Source organism: Nyctereutes procyonoides, unplaced genomic scaffold, assembly GCF_905146905.1.
Source record: "Nyctereutes procyonoides isolate TBG_1078 unplaced genomic scaffold, NYPRO_anot_genome, whole genome shotgun sequence".
Lineage (NCBI taxonomy): Eukaryota > Metazoa > Chordata > Mammalia > Carnivora > Canidae > Nyctereutes > Nyctereutes procyonoides.
In genome coordinates this window covers 15,379,732-15,402,003 of record NW_026575147.1, presented here as the reverse complement: position 1 = coordinate 15,402,003, position 22,272 = coordinate 15,379,732, and the positions used below count along the sequence as shown (strand labels likewise).

Below are 22,272 nucleotides of genomic sequence, written 5' to 3'. Positions count from 1 at the left end.
AGAAATTGGAACACTCATACATTGCTGATAGGAAAGTATAATGGTGCAATCATTTTGGAAAACAGTTTGGTAGTTCCTCAAAAAGTTACAAATAGAGTTATCATATAACCCAGCAATTCTACTCCTAGGTAGGTATTTCAGGAAAATTAGTACACACATCCACTCAAAAATTTGTATACATATGTTGCTAGCATTGTTAATATTAGCAAGATTATGAAAATAACTTACACATGTCCATCAACTCATAAATAGACAAAATTTGATATATCTATACAATGGAATATTATGGAAAAGAATAAAGCATTCTTTATTAGGAATTTATTTATCAGTAACCAAGATACATAATATTTTATGTAGTATTGATACATACTACAACATTGGTAAATCTTGAAAATATTTCACAAAAGGCCTCATACTGCATGCTTTCATCTGTACGAAATCTAGAATATTCAAATCCATAGAGATAGCTGATCACTGGTTGCTAGGGGCAGGACTGATGCAGGGTGACTGCTCATGGCATCAGGGTTTCTTTTGGGGATGATGGAAATATTCTGAAATTAGTGATAAATCCACTGAATGTACATTTCATGTTATATGAATTACGTCTCAAAAATGAGTCTATCTGAACCAAAGTCATTATATGAAAACTAATACTTAGGGACTCTGTTAGCCACCAGAGGAATCGAAACAAATAAAAGCTCATAAAAGGGATCCCTGGGTGGCGCAGCGGTTTGGCGCCTGCCTTTGGCCCAGGGTGCGATCCTGGAGACCCGGGATCAAATCCCACGTCAGGCTCCCGGTGCATGGAACCTGCTTCTCCCTCTGCCTGTGTCTCTGCCTCTCTCTCTCTCTGACTATCATAAATAAATTTAAAAAAAAAGCTCATAAAAGCATTTATCCCATAGCTTCTAACTGTTTGAGATACTTTTTGCCCAAAACCGTGAAGGATTCCAAACATTTTTAACAGAGATGAGTGTGTTTACTTCCATTAAAATGCATTTTTATTATCTTAAATATCTGACATAAGAAGGCACAAGGCAATTACTTGGAAAAGATATTAAACTGAGTAGATAAATTATGCTGGCAAATTGAACACCAATAAAAAATAAATTTATTATTAAAAAAAGATAAATTATGATAATACAAAAGGAATTACGTCGTTTTAAAAAATATATTTTATTTATTCATGAAAGATGAGAGAGGCAGAGACATAGACAGAGGGAGAAGTAGGCTCCCTGCAGGAAGCCTGATGTGGAACTCGATCCCTGGACTGGGATCACACCCTGAGCCAAAGTGCAGACGCTTAACCACTGAGTCACTCAGGGGTCTCAGAAATTACATCCTAATTATTCAGTTTGCCTCTTTATCAGAGAGCCCCCTTCCCAAAGCTGAAGCCCTCTTTTGGTTAATGTCTTTTTCCTGGAAAAAACAGTTTGTGGCTGAGATCTATGTATAGTTTTTTTCCTCAAAATGATTTTCCAAATCCATCATATTGAACAAGACATTTTAAATATAATTTCTCTCTTTCTGTTACCCTTCCAGGTGTTACCTCCAAACACAGGCTGCCTTCACATTGATAGGGATTGTTCAGCTACATATTGTCATGAAACAAGCAGTGATATATACCACCCTTTCCAAAAACGTGAGCAGCTAAGAGCTAGCAGGTACATCATGAAGCACACATCGGAGGTTATCTGTGAGGTCCTAGATCCTGAGGGAAATACCTTTCAGGTAAAGTGCATACTTAGTATGGAGAGAGAGGCTGGGGCTTTTTTTTTTTTTTAAAGATATTTCACACTTAAAAGGTTCCATGCAGCTTTATACCTTAGCTGCCTGGGGATCAGTTATCTACTTACTGCAGATATACTTTGCATGAGCAGTAATCAATGTCAATATTTTTGCTTCTCAAGCATACTTCCAAGGGAATAGAAGGTCTAACAACTGTTGGGATGGTAGAAATGTTAAAGCCAAAATACAGAATTAGAATGGAAGGAAAGAAGCATTACTAGACATTTGTAAATAATGCCAACAAAAAGAAATATAAGATATAAGAATGGTCTGTATCCAGGTTAAAGGGAGAACCAGTTTGACTAGGAAGAAAATCTATGGTAAGAAATATAAATCAGTGAGGGTTCTAGAAGGGTTGAAGATGGGAAGGTGGGAGAGGTGCTTAGCTCTTAGATAATAGAGCTTTATCTTCTGTTTCTCTGTTCTTCAGTCCCACAACCATCCTCTTACATCCAGGCCAAAAGCTGGCAAACCATGGCCACCTGTTCATATAGGCCCATGAGCTAAAAATAGCTTTTAGATTTTTAAATGGTTGTAAAAACTCAAAAGGAGAATATTTCATGACACATAAAAGTTATAGGAAATTCAAATGTTAAAGTCATTATATAGTTTTATTGGAACACAGCCATGCTCATTTGTCTGTGGTTGCTTTTGCATATAATAGCAGACTCAAATAGTTACAACAGAGACTATATGGCCTACAAATCCTAAAATATTTACTTTCTGGTCCTTGACAAAAAAACTGGTTTGTCAACCCCTGCTCTAAGCATTTCTCCTTGTTTTCACTCCTCACCCAACAGCAGAAGTTTGTGTAGTAGGTGGTGAAGTTGTTCTTCAGATTTGGAACCATAGCACAGAGTCCCCAACTTTGGTTTGGTATGCAGACTAGGCCTGATCCTACTTGGTGGGTTTCTTGTTTGTTTGTTTGTTTGTTGGTGCTAAACAAATAAGACTCTTCCCAGCACGAGTTCAGGCTGCTAACAAATTTCAATTTATAGTGAATTGAAATTGAACCTTAAGGCCCTAAACTCCCTAGGTTTCAACACATGGGACATTTAGGCCAAGCATTCTTCTAGGCATTGATGCTCTTCTTAGACATCCCCTTCAGTGGTCTTTCAGCCTAAACCACACTCCTTTCTGGAGAGATCCATGCCATATCTAAATAGTAGTAATAGTTAAAATATTTCTTCTCATGCTGATACCACATCTCACGCTGATACTAAAGATTTAGTCTCACGAATCCTGATTCTGCACTTGCAATCACAGAATATAAACTTCTTCCACACTATCACTTCCTTAATATTTCAAGACAACTATCACATGAGTAGCCTTTCCTCAATGTTTAAATTCCCAGTTCCTTAAATTAATGCTCAGAAGGTAAGATCTGGAGTCCCTAGCTAGTCTTGTTGCTTTCCTCTGAATATATTCTGGTTTGTCTTCTGGTTTGTATTCACAATCTAGGTGTAGTTTGTAAGTAGACATGTGCTACTGGGTTTTCGCTTTTATTAATGCCAGCTGTACTTAGTGAATATTACCGTGGAAATAAATATCTCTGATTTTCTGAATATACCAAAAGACCACATGCCTTTTCAAATGGGAAATGTAAGCTTTATGACATTTCTTTTCTTTTAGTTGCTTATATATACCTTCTCCCTCAGGTTATGGCTGATGGTAGCACATCAACTATGGTACCTGAAAACAATTTAGAAAATGATTTAAATGAAAAAGCTGAAGGCTATGATACTTTATCAGCTACTCACCTTTGTAAGAACCATCTGCAAATCTATGGTGAACACGTGCCCAGGTAATATGATAAAAATAATCCCATGACTTTTATTTTTTTAAGGATTATTCACTTATTTGAGAGAAAGAGCACAAGCAGTGGGAAGGCAGAGGGAAAAGAAACAGAATCCCTGCTTAGCAAGGAGCCTGCCACGGGACTCGATTCCAGGACCCTAGGATCATGACCTGAGTTGAAGGCAGATGCTTACCCGACTGAGCCACCCAGGCACCTCTGACTTCTTTTTTAAATTCCAAGTTTAAGGAGCATTTTAATGAAATACTTTAAGTTATTTGATTTTATTGCTTCAAATAGGTTTTTTGTCATTTATGCTGATGGATCAGGAGCGGAACTTCTTCGAGACAGTGACATAGAAGAATACCTATCTTTGGCATATGGAGAATCGGCTACTGTAGTTCTGCAGGAGCCAGTACAGGAACAGCCAGGTAGGAAACCCAGAATGTCTGGAAGCCATTGTGTCCCCTCACCAGCTCCCATTCTCTTTATCTAGTCCACCCCCATGTCATCTCTACTTTTTTCCTTTTGCTCACTTTTCATCTCTACTTGCCACCTGGCCACATCAACCTGTTTATACAGTTATTTATGTTCATTCCAAGCTTTATCAGAGCATCAACCTATGTAAACTATATAGGAATCCCTCTCTTACCTATAAGCAGATTTGAATCTGTCTTTACATATGTTAGGTATGTAGCTATGATTCTATTTATGTGTTCCATTCAATTTGGTAGAGAAAAAAAGAAAAATGAGATATTGCTTGTAAGGTTTTTTTTTTGTTATTTTGAAGGTGTTGCCTTGATAAATTTAATAAGAAAATACATTTGACATGTGAGTTAGAAAGCCGTCCTGAAATATAGCATATTATATATAATTATATTCATTGTATATTTATATTATTTTCATCAGTTTCAAAGGAATCAATGTGTGGCTTAAGATTAGTGACACATAATGCATCAAGAAAGAATCATCAGAGGGGCACCTGGCTGGCTCAGTTGGTGGAGGCTGCAACTCTTGATCTTGGGATTCGGAGTTCAAGCCCCATGTTGGGGGTAGGGATTACTTAAAAAAAATTAAATCTTAAAATAAAAAGAATCATTAGTGTATGTCATATGTGTATTTAAACATAGATATAAACTTGCATGTCATCTATGTATGAAACCAATGTTTTGTGTCTAGATTCATGTATGTTCCTTTTTTATCTGTTCTCTGGTTGGTAGGATATACTTTAAATTTATTTACAAATATGCCTGAATCTCTTCACACAATATATTTTAGTGCATCAATGCACATGTGCATGATATAGGAAAACTTGCTCTTTGTGTATATAGAGAGTGAGGCACTCTGGTTGTGCAGTGCATGTGTGGAACTCTATGAGAATTCATTGCAAATGGCTTTGTTTGTTATTTAACTAGAATCTGTTTGATAACTTACCATATGCCAAACACACTGGCTAGGTATTAAGGATACAGTAGTGAGCTAACACAGCATGGATCCTGCTTTCACAGAGCTTAGAGTTAAATAAGGTCAGTATTGATTATATAGCCACACAATGACTGTAATTATATGATTATGAATTAGGACAAAATCTCTGAATATGAATCTATGGTTCCTTGAGAATCTCATATGAATATGGTTCCTTGAGAATATCTAACAGAGGAACATGTTGTAGTCTGGAAGGCTTCCCTGAAGACACTGGAGCTAAGAACTGGTGGATAAATAGCAGTTGATTAAAATAGAGGGTGAGCTTTCTTGGGAGAGACAGTACAAAGCAGAGCGCAAAAAGCCTTGGAGAACAGGAAGGAAAAGGCTTAAGTAGCCAATGCACAGAAGGAGGAATAGTGCAAATTGAAGCAGGATGAGAAAACACTGAGGACTCAGTTTTATCTTACTATCAGTGGAAGGTCAATGAAGAGTTTAAATCATGGACCAACAATCAGTCACTCTGGCTGCTAGTGGGGTTCATTCGCAGAATAGATCTAGGTATAAAAGTTGGTTGTTGCTATGACCCAGAACAGGATCTCTCAGAGTCAAATGATCCAAGGCAGTTCATCAGGTGAGCTCGAGTGAACTGATAGGACTTGGATGTGGTTTTTGAAGGATGGTAAGGTATCAATAATTCCAGGTGATCTAAATCCAGTCTCTAGGTGTTAAAGTGACTAAAAGCCTCACTTTTCTTGTTAGACCCTAAGGTTCCTAAGCATAATCACTGGGTCTCACTTATCAAAAAGTATTTGTTGAGAGGTGTCTGGTTGGCTCGGTTAAGCATCAGACTGGTGGTTTCTGCTCAGGTTATGATCTCATGGGTCATGAGATTGAGCCCACAGTGGGGCTCCATGCTCAGTAGGAAGTCTGCCTGAGATTTTCTCTGCCCCTTCCCCCACTTGCACCCTCTCTCTCACTCTCTAAAATAAATAAATAAATATTTTAAAAAATATGTTTGTTGAATTTAGTGAATACTTATTGAATTTCTCAGAAATTTTTTGATGGAGAAATGATCCTCTGATAACACTCTTTGAACCAGGTGCCCTGAGCATCACTGTCCTTCGCCCTTTTTATGAAGCATCACCATGGCTAATGAAGAAAGAATTAGATACAATTGTTCCTCCTAATCTCCAGTCAAGGTCATGGGAGACATTTCCCTCCATTGAGGTATAAACTTTTTCTTCTGGAAGGTCACTATGCTTACATATCTGTCTCAGTGGTTTGGAGTTTCAGGTCTTCTCTTATATATTCACATATTTTCATTCTTATGTAAATTGTTAATGGGCTCAGGAGTTTTATATTTGAAACTTTAACATTTGTAGATTTTAGAGAAATACACCTGACTAGCTAAATCTGTTTTATTTCTTTTAGCCTATATTGCAGACTCAAGCTTCTTCCTATGGTATGAAAATATCCACTCTGATTAACACATACCCTACCTCTCCTATTGTGGAATTACTGATATTATACAATACAGAAATCTTTCCTTCTCTTATTCCTTATTTGTTAGTTTTAACACACAATTTTAGGTCTTTCACATTCCCTTTCTCCCCTAATTTCCTAATGCACAGACTGAAGCATGTAAGAATAATGTGAAGGATTATATAAAGAATTTGCAACTACAATGTTAAAAAGTAAACACTGTAATTATGTCAGATTTGAGAAGCCCTACTTAAAGTTTTTTAAAGAATGGAAGAAAATATCTTGAGCAAGAATCATAAAGTCTTGCATCTTGCAAGATCTGACATTTCATTTTGTAAGCAATTGGTGTAATATGTCCATCATATTGTCAGATGTTAAATCATTAAATCACTGAAGACATTGATAATATGATCAGAGAAACATACTACTGTTAGGTGGGGAGGATAAGGTTTTTGATTTATAATGAATTGCTTCCCTACACAATCTGGTATTAGCAAGGGCAAGGTAATGAACACTTAAGATAACTAAGACCTTGGTGCACCTGGGTGGCTCCATTGGTTAAGACTCTACCTTCGGCTCAGGTCATGATCCCAGGGTCCCACTCAGTGAGGAGTCTGCTTCTCCCTTTCTCTCTGCCCCTCTCTGCCCATGTTCATGCTCTCTCTCTTGCTCTCACAAAAATAAATAAATAAAATATTTTTAAAAGATGACAAAGACCTCTTAGTTCTATATTTTAATTTGGTGGCTATAACCAACATGGTGAATGAAGTTGATCTGAATTCTAGTCCTGAGTTTACCAACTATTAATATGGGATTAGGGACAAGTCACACTGGACCTCTACTTCCTTATCTGAAAAATAAAAAGGCCACACCAAATGGTTCGATAAGGCTATATCCAAGTTGAAAGTAGTGTTTCATGACCAATAAAATGTCAAATCTGAGATTAATGAAGGAAGCTCATTCTCTTCCTCTGCAAATCCTATAGCTCTGACTTTCTATATGCCCAGTAGCAGTGGTCCTGCCCAGGCAAGCCCCTGAGTGATTATCACTGACCAGGCATCAGATGCTGAATAGCTGTTTACAATGAAGCAATCAGACACACTGCAGAACATAGGGCTTCAAAGTACACCACTCCTGAAAATCAATGACAAGGATGACATAAAGATGTGAGGCAGCTTTGAGGCAAACATTCATGCCCAAGAAACCCTGGAAAGGCTCTAAAGGTGTCTTAATCTACAGTGAGCTCAAAGACCACCCAAATCTATACGATAATTTCTCTCTCTCAATCTCTCTAGGTCAAAATGAACATAAAAACAGAAAGTTAAAAAGACTGCGCATTCCAAATGTCTTAGGCTACTTGTGGTAATAAGCAATAGTCCTATACATTTGGCGTAAGCTGAGCTACATTTCCATGACAACACATTGCTTACTACTCCCCTAAATGGGACATAACGTAGCAAGATTTTAAAATATCCAGATTCCTGAAAGGGACCATAAGTGAAGGGGGGAAACTGAGTGGTGAGAATTTAGAGAGGAAGACAAACCATGAGAGACTGCTAGCTCTGGGAAACAAAAGGTTACAGAAGGGGAGGCAGGTGGGGGGAATGGGTGACTGGGAACTAAGGAGGGCACTTGATGGGAAGAGCACTGAGTGTTATACTATACATATATATGTCGGCAAATTAAAATTAAATAAAAATTTAAAAAATAAATAAAATATCCAGATTCCTGATAACACATATAAAGAGGAATGCTTGCACAGTTCTGTTACCAATTTTTCTTATATTTGAGAAACTTTTGGAGCAGGGATCTTTTTTCTGTTGATACTTAACAATGGTTCCTAACATAGTGCCTACATAAATAAGGGCTCAGAAAAAAAAATTAAAGTTAAAACATTCTGATTTTTTGATGTTTGTCTGCTTTGTTTTGTTAACAGAAAAAAACTCCTGGACCTCCATTTGGCACTCAGATTTGGAAAGGTCTTGACATTGGGTCCAAACAGCTAATAAGTGCCCCAGGCCCTATACTCAAGAGCCCTAACGTTCTACAGATGCGTCAGTTCATCCAGCATGAGGTCTTGAAGGATGAGGTGAAACTAAAGTTGCAGATTTCCCTTAAGGTAATGGAAATTCAGGTAACCTGACCCACAAGGATCAGGAACAGGGCAATTATTCCTCTTGGTTTCCTGAGGAACCTGAAATTATGCAATTCTACCAGTATTTATCGAATGCAATACATGAATGCCAATTTTCCAGAGGATGGGAGATTGAGAGGTAGAAAATACCTAATGGCTCCCATCAGGCATATCAAGTATTGAGGCCCTGAGACATTGAAAAGATAAATAACTTTTACATGTGATTGCTATATAGAGTTCTCCTTGTTTCTTACTGTGTGGAAAGCTGGTTTAGTGACCTCCAGAAAAAGGTAGAGCTGTTTATTAATCTGATACCTGTCCATGGCAGAAAAGCATTGTTTGGAAGTGGTCTAAGGATTTGTAAATATATAGTCAATTGTATAAGCTATATCTGTAACTATCTCACTGTCCACTTTGCTAATTGCCTCAGAACAGGATCATAGGTGTTTTGTTTATGGTCACATACCCAGCATCTAGCATAGAGCAGCGGACCATTTATTTATGAAAATAGATACTTAGGAAAAAAGTAAAGTATATTTCTCTTGGAAGCAAAGATATAGAAGAAGCCTAAACTTACATTCATAGATAGAATCATAAAGACTATCTCTGGAGAAGACTCTAGAAACCATCTAACCCAAGTCTGTACATTTTGTTGATGAGGATCCTGGAGCATAGAGTTAGAAGCTGGGCCTTTCTGGGGTCCTCATACAGTTCTAATATCTTGTGGCTCTCCAAGCTTTGCCTTTGGACTCTTCAGGTCCTTGCTAATTAATAGAATTAAGAAAAAGGTTTTCCAGATTGCTCAATGGGTAACTGGTTTGTTGAGCATTGAGAACTTATATATTCTTACTCTTTTGTAGTATTTCCAGTTGATGTTGACCATTTTGGTGTCTCTTTCTACCTTATTTCTGTTTTTTATTGATCTGTTTTATTCTGCTGATTTAGGATTATATAAACCATATTCTAAAGAAAGAGGATAAGCTACAGGAAATGACTATTAAAGATTCCAGAACTGAGGAGGAAAGGGGTAATGCTGCAGATCTCCTCAAGCTAGTAATGGTGAGAAAGAAACGTTTCATGTACTAATGTTTTTACTGTTGTTTCAGTACCTCAAGACAAAATATTGCAACTAAAGCTGTTTCTGCCACTCCTATGGAGCATTTTCTCCCTCCTTATAATTTCTTATTTCTGGGAAAATCTGATTCCTCATGTACTGGATTTTCTAAATGCTTTTTAGATTCTTCCTTAAATCATAAGTAATTCTAAAGGCTCTTAAATAAAAGTTTATATTGTTTTCCTAGAAACTGACATTCATTGAAATGTTGAATGAATTAATGAATGAATGAAATAGGAAGGAGGAAGAAAAAAGAATTTCTCCAACTTAAAATGATTTGTGTTTAAAAAAATTTGTTGGGCAGCCTGGGTGGCTCAGCAGTTTAGTTGCCGCCTTCAGCCCAGAGCATGATGCTGGGGTCCCTGCATCAAGTCCCTCATCGGGCTTCCTGCATGGAGCCTGCTTCTCCCTCTGCCTGTGTCTCTGCCTCTCTCCTCTTTCTCTCTCTCTCTCTGTTCATGTCTCTCATGAATAAATAAATAAAATCTTTTTAAAAATTTTGTTAAGTGAAAGGAATGGCTATAAAAATATCAAATAAATTGTTATTGGCATTAAAAACATTCATTTTATAGTAGTTTCTATAAAAAATCAATTTGAGCACATGAAGAATGCTTTTAAGCAAAGTGAATTTGTATGTAGTATAATCATCCTCATTAAGGAATTCTGTCTTTATTTCAGTCATTCCCTAAAATGGAAGAAACTACAAAAAGTCATGTAACTGAAGGTAACTACATTTAATATTTTTCTGCAAAATATTTAAGAATCTTAAATACACTTCTCAGTGATTCCTTCATCTGATAGCAGAGTACCATGTATATATTTCTATTGTCATGTTGGCCATCTTGTATTGTAATGATTTATTTATATATTTTTTCTGCCTAAATTGTGATATCCTCGAAAACCATGACTACCTCCAATTTATCTCTAACTTTCATTTGCTGAATGAAAAAACAGTTGACATTTGATGTTTATGTTAACCTCAGCTTGTATTTCCAACATAGCTAAGATACGAGAGGGAAACAATCAATCAGCCAACATTCTTTCCCTGACACATACATTCACACACACACACACACACACACACACACACACACACACTGAGAGAGAACTTTTGAGCAGCTACAGTTATTACCAAAACCTTGCACTGTTTTATACTATATTTTTAAATTTTATATACATATATATGTATATGTATCTCAAGCAGTCTGAGAAAACATCCTCATTCAAAGCATATTTGCTTGAGGAATATACAGCCACAGCAAACTTAGTTATAGGATTTCATAGGTTCACATAGGTTCGTAGGTTTCATAGGTTCATGTAGGTTCACAACAAGCAAGCAGGCAAAAATTTGGTGGTATGGGATTTTCTTTTCCTTTTCTATTTTGGCCATATGACGAAGGTCAGAAACTGGCAGGAATAGGCTTCATTTACCCCACAAATGTGTTTTATGTGTCCCCCACAGTGTTGACTTGCACAGTTACTTCTGTTTATCTCAATTTTCCATCTTTTGAATGTGACATTACCACATAGTGACATTTGGCTGAAGATGATTAACAGCTGCCCTTTTAGAATGACCATAAACCAAAGAATTGATCACAACCTTCAATTGCCACTCTTTTACCTGGGCAGCCTATTATATTAGAATTGTCAATTTAAGGGATCCCTGGGTGGTGCAGCGGTTTGGTGCCTGCCTTTGGCCCAGGGCGTGATCCTGGAGACCCGGGATCAAATCCCACATCGGGCACCCGGTGCATGGATCCTGCTTCTCCCTCTGCCTATGTCTCTGCCTCTCTCTCTCTCTCTATGACTACCATAAATAAATAAAAATTTTTTAAAAAAAGAATTGTCAATTTAACAAATAAAAATAGGGAAGGCCTAGTTAAATTTGAATTCCACGTAAACAACATGTGACCTTTTAGTATAAACATATTCCATGTTAGATTTGGGACATACATATTTGGGACAAAAAAATTGTTGTTCATCTGAAGTTCAAATTTAACTGGATGCCCTATACTTTATCTGGGACCTATTCATTGTAGCATTTAAATTTGTGACATGGAACAATCACTGTAGAGGTAAATGTGCAGGTTGCCTAATAATAAAGGACAAACTAAACATATTTTTCAAACATACACACGAAACAAAGTCAAATAGGGTTTCACATACTTAGAGCTGTCCTTGAAATACTAATAGTGGTAATTTTAAGACAATGCTCCACAAAGTATTTTCCAAAACACTAGTCTATGAAATGGCTGCACCAAAAATGAATTTTATGATAAAATAAGTTTGGATAATCCTGCATATTGCCTTATTTTTTAAAGAGCCACAGTGTAAATTAACTAAGTCCTATAGTAACAAAACATACTTAACCTTTATAAGTCAGTGTTTCCCAAGCTCATATAACCGTAAAACATGGAACCTTTTAAATTGTTTTATCTTTGTTAATATCTCACTGAGGCCATGTTCAGAGGAATAGGCTCAGAATAAATGCCCAAATTAGTAAGCAGCCATTGTATTACGTTCATATCCTTAGATTCAGATCCTTAGATTTCTTTCTTTCTTTCTTTCTTTTTTTTTTTAGAAAAACAATTTCAACAAAATGGTTGACTTTTTTTTTAATGTTTTGGCTGTGAAAAAATTCAATTAGGCAAAGTACTAATTCCCCTAATGCTGTGGATAAATGAGAGGTCACTACATTTTACATTTTAACAATAAGATGTATGTTCTCTCATAGGATATTTTCTAAACATGACCTGATTTACTATTATATTACACCTTAGGCATGGAGATTCTGGTAGATACTTGGTAGACTAAATATAGGCTCATAGAAGCCCTCTGGAGTAATCAGGCACTGGCTGTATGTTATGTCTTCAAAAGTGAGGATAAATAAGTTAAATGTGTCTCTTTTTAAAGTTGCAGCCCACCTAGCCGAATTATTCAAGCAATCTTTGCCTACTGCTCCAGAACATCCACCAAAAACATCTGATAAATATTTCCTTGAAAAGAAATGGAGGTAAGCTGATCCCATAATGTGTTCCAATTAGTGTCAAGCATACAGTGATTGAGGAAATGGAGAAACACAGCATCCTAACTCTGGGTGATGACACCAGTGAAGTCTTAGCCTCTCATCTCTGAAACTCCCAACAATTTATCACGCAGTGGAGGTTTTTCTTGTATTGTTTGTAAGCTGAGAGCATTCCCTCATACTTTCCTTTCCTTTCCCCCAGGCACACAGCAAAAACAAAGCACTGGAGAGAAAAGTTGGAACAAAAGAGGTAATTCTATCTTGAAGTATAAGAAAGCATGTAAAAAGGCCCAGTTTTGTGGAGTCTTGGAAATTTAGAGTGGGATAGGTTGAAAGGTCCTACCAGCTAGGCTCTCTGCTGTTATTTGAATATCTTCTACATTTTTGCCAAGTGATTACTCAGCTTATGAGTGAGGACATCATTATCTTTAGAGGAAGCACATTTGACCATTACATAGACCATTACTCCTTTTCACAAGCAAGAAAGTCCTCAGGTACTCTCTGTGCTCTGGTAATTCTAATATACTAATAAATATTCTAGATCTTAATGCAGAGCCTAGTCATAAACATTCAAGGTTCTTATAATTCAGATAAGGAATGTGCTCTAAGCAGTAAGTGCTTTGGTTTCCTTTTATTCCTAGCTGAAGGTGTCACCCCAACAGGAGAGGAAGCCAGATATATTTACTAAGTATATGGTAGTACATATGGTACTATTGCACACATTTGCATAGCTCCTCTCCACAGTGACTGGAGGAAGGATGAAGATTCTTCTTCATAAAAATGTCTGAGTTGCCTTGTAGAATGTGTTGGAGAAGTGGTGAGGTAGGACCCTGCATCTTATGGGCCAACCCTATAGTGAAGGTCAAACTAGAAGGTGTGTATTATCTTGTAGAATATTCCTGAAAGGAGTTCTAAGAGACTGATGACAATGATTGTCTACAGGGAAGGAGATTGAGAGGTTAGAGAATCGCGGAAGATGCAGACTTCCTTCTTATTACATATTCTTTAATACTTTCTGAATTATGTGCATATGTTATTCATTCACATTTAAAAAATTTTTTAAAACATTAAAAATTTCAGATTTTAAACTACAGGAAGATAATGGAATGCAACAGAAGTTTTTGAAGAAGAAAGTGAAATTCATACTTAGATTTGTGTTATAGAAAGAGAAGTGTTGGTGGCATGGAAAATGAATCTGGGGAGGAGGGTTAACGAATGAGAAAGTTTCCAGGAAATGGAAGGTGATCACCAGTGGAAGATGATTCTGTAGAGGAATCAAAAAGGAGAATGAAAAGAGGAATTTGGATTTATTAACTGGGAGATTTCTTTTGTGAGAACAGTTCTAAGAGTATAGGCAATAGGCCACACAACTGCGATAGTCTGAGGAATGAATCAGGTGAGGCAGTAGAGAGAAGATATTTTAATAGGGAATTAAAGTTGTTTGTTTAAGATGATATTTTGATTCGGCCAGTATTTTCTGACAGGCCAGCTAGTGTAAGAGAAAGAGCACTAGTCTCAGAGCCAGTGGGCTTAAAGTCAGTTCCAGTTTGATTACTTACAGATGAATGATGCCAGCTGATGTTTTAGTTCAGTAAAATTTACCTCAAGAATTCAGTTTTGCTTATCCGTATAGTGAGGATCACTGGGCCATCTAATATCAGAAGTATCTTTCAACTCTTGAGAGATAGTTACCCAGTCATGCTGGGTGACTAGCATATGCACTTATGAAGCTCATGGGCTTGGAGGTCGGCAACCTGGGTTTTAATTCAGACTTTACATAACTCTTACTAGTTCTGTGATTTAAAGTAAGTTACTTAACTTTTCCACACTTTGACTTTTTGACCGATAGAATGGGAATAATAATAGTAACTCATAGGAGCACCTGGGTGGCTCTGTCAGCTAAGCATCTGACCTTACCTCAGCTCAGGTCATGATCCCAGGGTCCTGGGATCAAGCCCATCATTGGGCTCCCTACTCATCAAGAGGCTTGCTTCTCCCTCTCCTTCTGCCTCTGCCTTTCGCTTCTCCTGCTTGTGCTCTCTCTCTTTCTCTCTGTTAAATAAATAAAAATAAAATCTTTTTAAGAAAGTAACTCATAGAATTTGTGTAAGATCATATGTAAAAAGTATCTGGCATATAATAAGGATCTAAAAATGAGAACTATATCAGATAAGATTAGGTTTAGCTACATTTAACAGACACCCCCTGCCACATCAGTACCTTTACAAGAAAGAAGCCTACCTTTCCTGGTGTAAAAGAAGTTAGAAGTAGCAGTTCATAGTAAGCAGCACCACAACATTGTGAGGAACTCAGATTTCTTCTTTTTATCTTTAATCATGCCTAGCACATGATTTTCATCCTCAAGTTTGCCTCATAGTTGCAAAATCACAGCCACAGCTGCAGTCATTTCACCCATATTTCAGGAAGTAGGAAAAGAGATGAGATAAGGACGAAGGGGAAGCCTCCCTGCTGTGTCAGGTTATCTGGAGTCTTACACAGTGACTTCATTTTACTTGTCATTGGTCTTCCTACATATAGGAAAGGCTGGGAAGTTTTTAGCTGGTGTATCACCTCCCCAATATAGGGTTCTGATATTGGAAAAACAACTATCAGGGTTATGATTACTTTTATTTTACTGATTATTTTAAACATTGATCATGCTAGTCATAAACCAAATTCCTTAGGTTTGAGTTTTAGCTTTTGTTACCCCTGCTATAAAAAATTATAGAAATCAGTAGAATCAAGCTGGCATTTAAACCTCAGAGAATTGAAAGACAAGCCAAAAAAGGTCAATCATGTGGATTTTAGTCTTTTGGGATCAACTGTTAAATCCAAACTACCACCTGGCATCATTATTTCCATCTTAAAAGAAAGTCTAATTTCTGAAGTAGGAAACATGACTGATTCTAAGGTGCAGAAAATGGACCAATGCAAACTGACCAAAAAAAAAAAAATTGTCTGATTAGTTCATTCTTACCAGTTTTATTGTTGGTGATTTCATTTTCGGTGGGATTTAAAGCAAAAACACATGCAAATAACATTTTTAAATATTCTGTGTCTTCTTTTTATTATTATGGAAATATCAACCAGGAAGGAAATTGAAAATACGCAAAATTACCTAAAGGAAATTAGGAACAAAGTCATATCACCCTACTTCAAATCTGAATTGAGCAAGTTATATCAGTCTCAGGTAACTGAATATAATTAACAACGATTGAATATGAGTCTTTATAAAAGTTGATGCAATGCATATGTTATTCCTGATGTTTCTTTCCCACATCAGCCCAACTGACTTTACCTTTCATCAAATCCGTGTCCTCACAAGCATATGAAAAGACTAATTTCAAGTCTTGCACCTAAGAAGTTCACTGCCAATGTATTACTACCACTCTACCTCTCTGCCTTGCATTATCACTATTAATTACCCTCTCCCATCTCTTTTAAACCCGTTTTTGGGCCCAATTCTCCCTATTTTTATCCTCTTATAAATTATACTTTGAAGCTTTTATTCCATTAAAATCTCTGCATCCATCTGCAGCTGAAATAGCACTAAATCATTATGAGTTCTTGGAAACCCGTGGAGACAGAGAACCCCTCTTCTACGAATCCTTGAAACTCTCAAGCAACATGAATGTTCTCATGTGTTTAGAGCTCTCTGTATTGCTATGACTTTTCCAGATGCTGCTAGTAATCAAATGCTGCCTAAGAAGAAGTTATAGGAATGTATGACAGAATGACAAAATCTAGAATGGAGTTAAACAGTCTATTGAAAAACCTTTAGTTTGCAAACTTTCTTTTCATAGCATAAAAAAAATGTATACGCTTTCATCATGGCTCATCAACTTAACATTCTTGTGGTGATTGCCATCCAGGCTAGTGTAAGTCCAAAGAAGTGTTTTGGTTTTTCCTTTCAGTTTAATTATCTGGACACCCTTTCCAAAAACTTGCCTCCTTTTACAAAGACAGAGGAAGATGCAAACAAAACAGGTCTTCCGAATGCATCCGATGAACTTCATCCAGGTAATATGTTCAAGTAGCTCTTATTCCTGTTAATGTGCTAAATGCAGAATGCCTAATAAAGGCCTCTTAAGATATAACTAGTTCCTACCATCTTTTGTCTCAATCATAGCTAATGATGTAACCTACTGTGACTTGTATATTACAAAGAAAACCAAGATATAAATACAATTTAGTTTTCATCCTGTATGCTTAAAATTTATCTAAAAACATTCAGAAGACCTGGCTAATTTACAAATCAAGGGAGTAATGAAAGGTTGGTGGAGAATAGGTCAAAAATGCAGGCTCAAGTTATCACCTCACATGATATCACACCTAATTATAAGGAGGAAAATATGGCATTTGCCAGCTTAACCAAGTGATCAAACTTCTACCAATTGTGACAGCCTAGATCAGGTGCCTTCTCATATAATGCAATATGAAGTGCCTAGGACCTATGTAGAATTCTTGCCAAAAACCATTAACCTGAATTTAACCATGAAGAAATAATCAGACAAATTCAGAGTGTAGATATTCTATGAAATAACTGTCCTGCACTCTTCAAAAAAAGTCAATGGCATTAAAAGAAAAAAAAATGGGATGATTGTTCTATATTAAAAGAGAATAAGGGCACCTGGGTGGCTCAGTTGGTTAAGTGGCTCTTGTTTTGGCTCAGGTTATGATCTCAGGGTTGTGAGATGGAGCCCACATTGGGCTCCCTGCTGAGTGGGGAGTCTGCTTGAGGATTTCTTTCTTTCTCTTTCTGCCCCCTCCCCCAACTCGCTCACTCACTGACTCTCTCTTTCTCTGTATGCTGGATTGAGAAAATAAACACCTATAAAAGAGGGACACCTGGGTGGCTCAGTGGTTGAGCATCTGCTTTAGCTCAGAGCATGATTCCCGTCTGGGAATCGAGTTCTGCACAGGGCTCTCTGGGAGGAGCCTGCTTCTCCCTATGCCTGTGTCTCCACCTCTCTTCCTGTATCTCTCATGAATAAAGAAAATCTTTAAAAAAAAAGCTATAAAAGATATTTTGGAGCATCTACACAAGTTTGAATAGAGGACTATATGGTTGAGGACATTGTGGAATATCTTTGAGTTTTCCTGGGTGTGATGATGGTGTTACGGATGTGTAGAAAATGTCTCCATTTCAAGAGATGCATGTTGGAGAATTTAGGGGTGAAATGAAATTTAGTACTTCTTTTTAATAAACTGGGTAGCTAAATGACCTAGATAGAGGAGTTTTCTACTGTACAATACAGTATCAGGGGGCCAGCTGCCTGGAATGAGCATAGCCAGAGAAAACATCTGATTACCACAGAATTTGTAAAGCAAAGAGTAAGGCTCTAACAATGACTTAGACACAAAATGGGAGAAATCAGAGATGAAGATTGGTGGTGCTGGTGCCCATCTGCTCCCAGGCAGACAATTCTACTCAGTGAAGCTTACTGTCCCCTTGAAAGGGAGCGATGCTACAAGTTTCTCTGCAATCCTCCAGGCAACCACCACTATTCAGCCAGAGCGGCCCACATACAAGTTGAAATGTATTTGCATCCCCAGTCCTTGATATATTTATGTTTCTTAATGATTTATTTATTTATTTGAGCAAGAGAGAGAGAGAGTAAGGGGAGGGGCAAAGGGAGAGAGAGAGAATCTTGAAGCTGACTCTCCGCTGAGCCCAGTCTGCGCTAGATCCCAGGATCCTGAGATCATGACCTGAGCCAAAACCAAGAGCTGGATGTTCAACCAACTGAGCCACCTGGCACCCCTTGATAGATTTATCTTAAATTTGTTTCATGTTGTACTTCTTAGATACATTTTAATAAAGACCTACATTGTCATAATAACAAATGGATTTAAGATGGAAAATTTTTAAAAAATCACATCTCAGTTACTCTTGCTAGGTAAAAGTAGGCTAAATTACTTGGTCTCTACTTCATAACCCAACCAAGATGATGACTGTGTTACCTTGTAGAACCAGCTAACCTGCAGGGAGTGTGTTCTTGGCCAGTGCTGTCCTATTCATTAATGGCAAACATTGCATCATATAATAAAGAATCCCTGCCTCTCAGTGGCCTTTTTCCATTTGATCTTTCTAAAGACAGGGCTGGGAGAGCACATCATTCATTGTAAAGAAGAGTAGAAACATCAGTAGTCCTTGTATCATTGTCCAGAGTATTACTTTATAATATTTCTTTGGGGTTCTCTAGATTGCCAGCAAGATTCAGAACAGGAATCCGTAAGAACAACAGGTCTTCCAAAACTGAAGAATTTTGGGGACATCACGGAGTCTGCTGGCCAGAACCAAACTGAAGATTTAGCAAAACCTATCGACGGTATGGTAGTTATTTATTTATTCTTTCTCAAAACTGAAGATTGTGTCTTTTTGGACTAGGAAAGATGGCACTGGGATCTGAATGTATAGTTGTGGTTACAGAAAAAATTCTAAAGGGTCACAGATCCTGGAGCTAAAGAGCTTTGTAAGGCTTCCTAGCACATCAAAATAGCTCAAAAAATATTTTGAGAATGACTGTAAGTCCCAGATTGAAAGTAGAAAATGGTAAATATATTTTTCTAGATTGTTGTTGTAATCTATTTCTTAATTTAAATTATTTTATTTATTTTAATTAATTTATTGCATAATTTGATGTCATGCCTCATGGATCTGAGAGCTTGCCCTGTTTACTAAAGATCAGGAACCCGGTAGCTTTTTTGGAGCAGCCAGTAATTTGGTATTTGGACTCAGATTTACCTACCATTTTAGTACTTTTTTGATCTGAAGGTGCTAGAAGAGAAACATAGAATGTAGTCTCTATCTTATGCAGCACATCATCGCAGTGAGGTAGCAGAGATTAAAGTATGGAATAATACAAAGTCATTATAGTACAGGGGAATCACATTACACTGATTTCACTGAAACTAATTCCACTTTATGGTTGTCAGAAAAAATAAAAACAGTAATTTAAATCCTGTAGATGAATTTGCACTTCTTCACGCCTGTGGACATGGTCCCTATTGAAAGTGAGATGGGAGGCACCTGGGTGGCTCAGCGGTTGAGCATCTGCCTTTGGCTCAGGTGCTGATCCCAGGGTCCTGAGATCGAGTCCCACATCAGGCTCCCTGCAAGGAGCCTGCTTCTCCCTCTGCCTCTGTCTCTGCCCCCTCCCCTGTCCCTCATGAATAAATAAATAAAATCCTTAAAAAAAAGTAAAGTGAAATGGGAGTCTGCCAATAGATCTTAGTTACCTCTTACAGAGGGAGCATCTTGCTACATTTTAGGGTAACTTGAGGAATTTACCCTACACGTGACTTTTGCCTTCCTGATTTTAAAGTTATCTCTTGTATAAAGTTTATTCATTTAGTGGACAATTTATGCAATGCCTACTATGTGCCAGGCATGTTCTAGGCACAGAAATGCAGCAGTGTAAAGTCTTATAGAGCTATGCATACTATGGGCAGACCTAGATAATAAATAATTAGAATTAGATAAATTCATATTGCTTATCACAGAGTAAAACCATGTATAATGTATAGAGAGTGTCTTGGGGAGAGGGACAGCATATCATCAGGCAGTTAGGAGGCCCCTCTGGGAAAGAACATGTGAGCTTAGAAGGACTAGAAGAAGCCAGCTGTGCAAACACTGGGGGAGAGGGACAGAGCAAATATGAAGACCTTTAGGGGAGAAGCAGAAAAATGGGTATATAGCTGGAAGAAAATGAACAAAGGAAGAAGTAAAGAAAGGTGAAGTCAGAGGGAGCGGCAGAGATAAGACTGTGTGATGCTGCATTAGGAGCTTGGGATTTTAGTCTATGTGTAGTTTTGATTCAAACACCACTGGAAGGCTGTGAATAGGGTAGGTACATGACTAAGTGTATTTTTAAAAGATTACCCCAGTAGCTGGGTGAATAATAGCTTGTGACAGGGAAAGGGGGAGCAGACAAGTGGAAACAGTGAGGGGGGAGAAAGCCACTGAGGCAGGACATGTGAGCACCTGCAGAGACCTGGTCAAAGCAGTGGAGGCAGGGAAGGTAGGACGCAAATGAACTAGAAACATATGTCCTGGAGGTAGAGGCAATGGGACTCACTGGTCAACTGGATGTGGGGCAGAGGAACAAGAGAAACCCAGGGCTGTCCCCAGGGTAAGTACTGTGTGACCAGTCTCAAGGCTGAGAATGTGTAGCCATAACAAGTTTCAGGTGGTGCTGATGTTGCTGGTATAGGATCACACTTTGAGAACCATGGCCCAAAGGCAAACTCTGAGTGTGAAAATCAGGAAGAAGAGGATTCACCATGTAGGCATGATCGATCATTAACTCAATCTCCATTGCCTCTCCCCTTCCCAGAGGGTGGAGATGGGGCTGGAAGTTCCAAGCTCCTAATCATGGTTGGCTCTTTCTGGTGAATAACCCCCATTTTGAAGCCATCCAGGAGCCCACCAAGAGCAGCCTCATCAGATCAAAAGACACTGCGATCATCCAGGAAAGTCCACCGCATTTAGGAGCTCTGTGTCAAGAAGCTGGGTTAAAGATGAAATATTAGAACAAAAGATGTTCCTAGTACTCTTATCATCTAGGAAATTCCAAAGGTTTTAGGAGTTCCATGCCAGGAACCAGGAATCTATATACTGAGACCAGTATATTAATTTTCTGTTATCTCACACTAGTAGAAGGTGCATGTTCCTGGTGGAGTCTTGACTCACTTAGGCATACATTACAGCCCTGGCACTTCTTTCAGTTTCTTGGACAAGTTATTTAACTTCAGTTTCCTCATTTATAATGAGAGAGGAGAGAGAGAGAGAGAGAGAGAGAGAGAGAGAGAGAGAGAGAGAGATACTACTATTATTTAGGACTCTTTGATTTGTAACTGAGTGAACTCAAACTTAAATTCACTAAACAGAAAAGTGGCAGGTGGGGCAGGGGAGGGCCGGGGAGAGGGATATGTCTTGGTCTCAGAAGCTCAGAACCACAGAATAGCGGCTATGGTGCTAGCCCAAGGATGACTGATCCAGACACTCTCACCTTTCAGGAGTGTCCTTGTGTCTGATTGCCCCTCTCTCTGGGCATCCTCCCTGCCTCCATCTTGCCCCATCCCTACTTGTCCCCGTTTGGTTTTATCCTCTTCTGCAAAGAACAGACTATATCCCTGTGGCAAGGACCATGACAATAGAGGTCCAAGATTTTGATTTTTCCAGATTCATATCCAGGTAGTCAAGCTGAGATTATTCCTCTTCTCTTCTGTGGAAATATCCTGGTAAAGAACCTGCATTGGCTCTGCATGGGTCATGTGCCGTCCTGATGACTGGGGCCAGAGATATTGTAGCAGTGAAAGTATGTGTGGTAGGAATTTGAGGATGAGGTTGGCAATGGGGAGAGTCCCGAACATACACTAATTATAATTACCATCTCCCTCAGCTGGTAGGATTTTATGAGGATTCAGTAAGATGCTATATTTAAAAACATACCTGTGATGCTTGCCTGCAGATGGTGGACATTTGAATATTAGTTTCTTTGCCT

At 38.0% G+C, this 22,272-nt stretch overlaps 1 protein-coding gene across 1 annotated transcript in view; it reads left to right on the top strand.

Annotated features, from left to right (window-relative positions):
• SPAG17 (sperm associated antigen 17) overlaps window positions 1-22,272 on the top strand; it is a 199,027-nt gene that overhangs the window by 166,433 nt on the left and 10,322 nt on the right. The window contains exons 32-43 of the mRNA XM_055312171.1: window positions 1,543-1,731; window positions 3,447-3,592; window positions 3,884-4,014; window positions 6,108-6,235; window positions 8,427-8,609; window positions 9,570-9,683; window positions 10,417-10,462; window positions 12,652-12,751; window positions 12,966-13,013; window positions 15,854-15,953; window positions 16,678-16,783; window positions 18,970-19,095. Of these exons, the coding sequence (XP_055168146.1) occupies window positions 1,543-1,731; window positions 3,447-3,592; window positions 3,884-4,014; window positions 6,108-6,235; window positions 8,427-8,609; window positions 9,570-9,683; window positions 10,417-10,462; window positions 12,652-12,751; window positions 12,966-13,013; window positions 15,854-15,953; window positions 16,678-16,783; window positions 18,970-19,095 (1,417 nt within the window). The remainder of the gene's footprint in view (window positions 1-1,542; window positions 1,732-3,446; window positions 3,593-3,883; window positions 4,015-6,107; window positions 6,236-8,426; window positions 8,610-9,569; window positions 9,684-10,416; window positions 10,463-12,651; window positions 12,752-12,965; window positions 13,014-15,853; window positions 15,954-16,677; window positions 16,784-18,969; window positions 19,096-22,272) is intronic.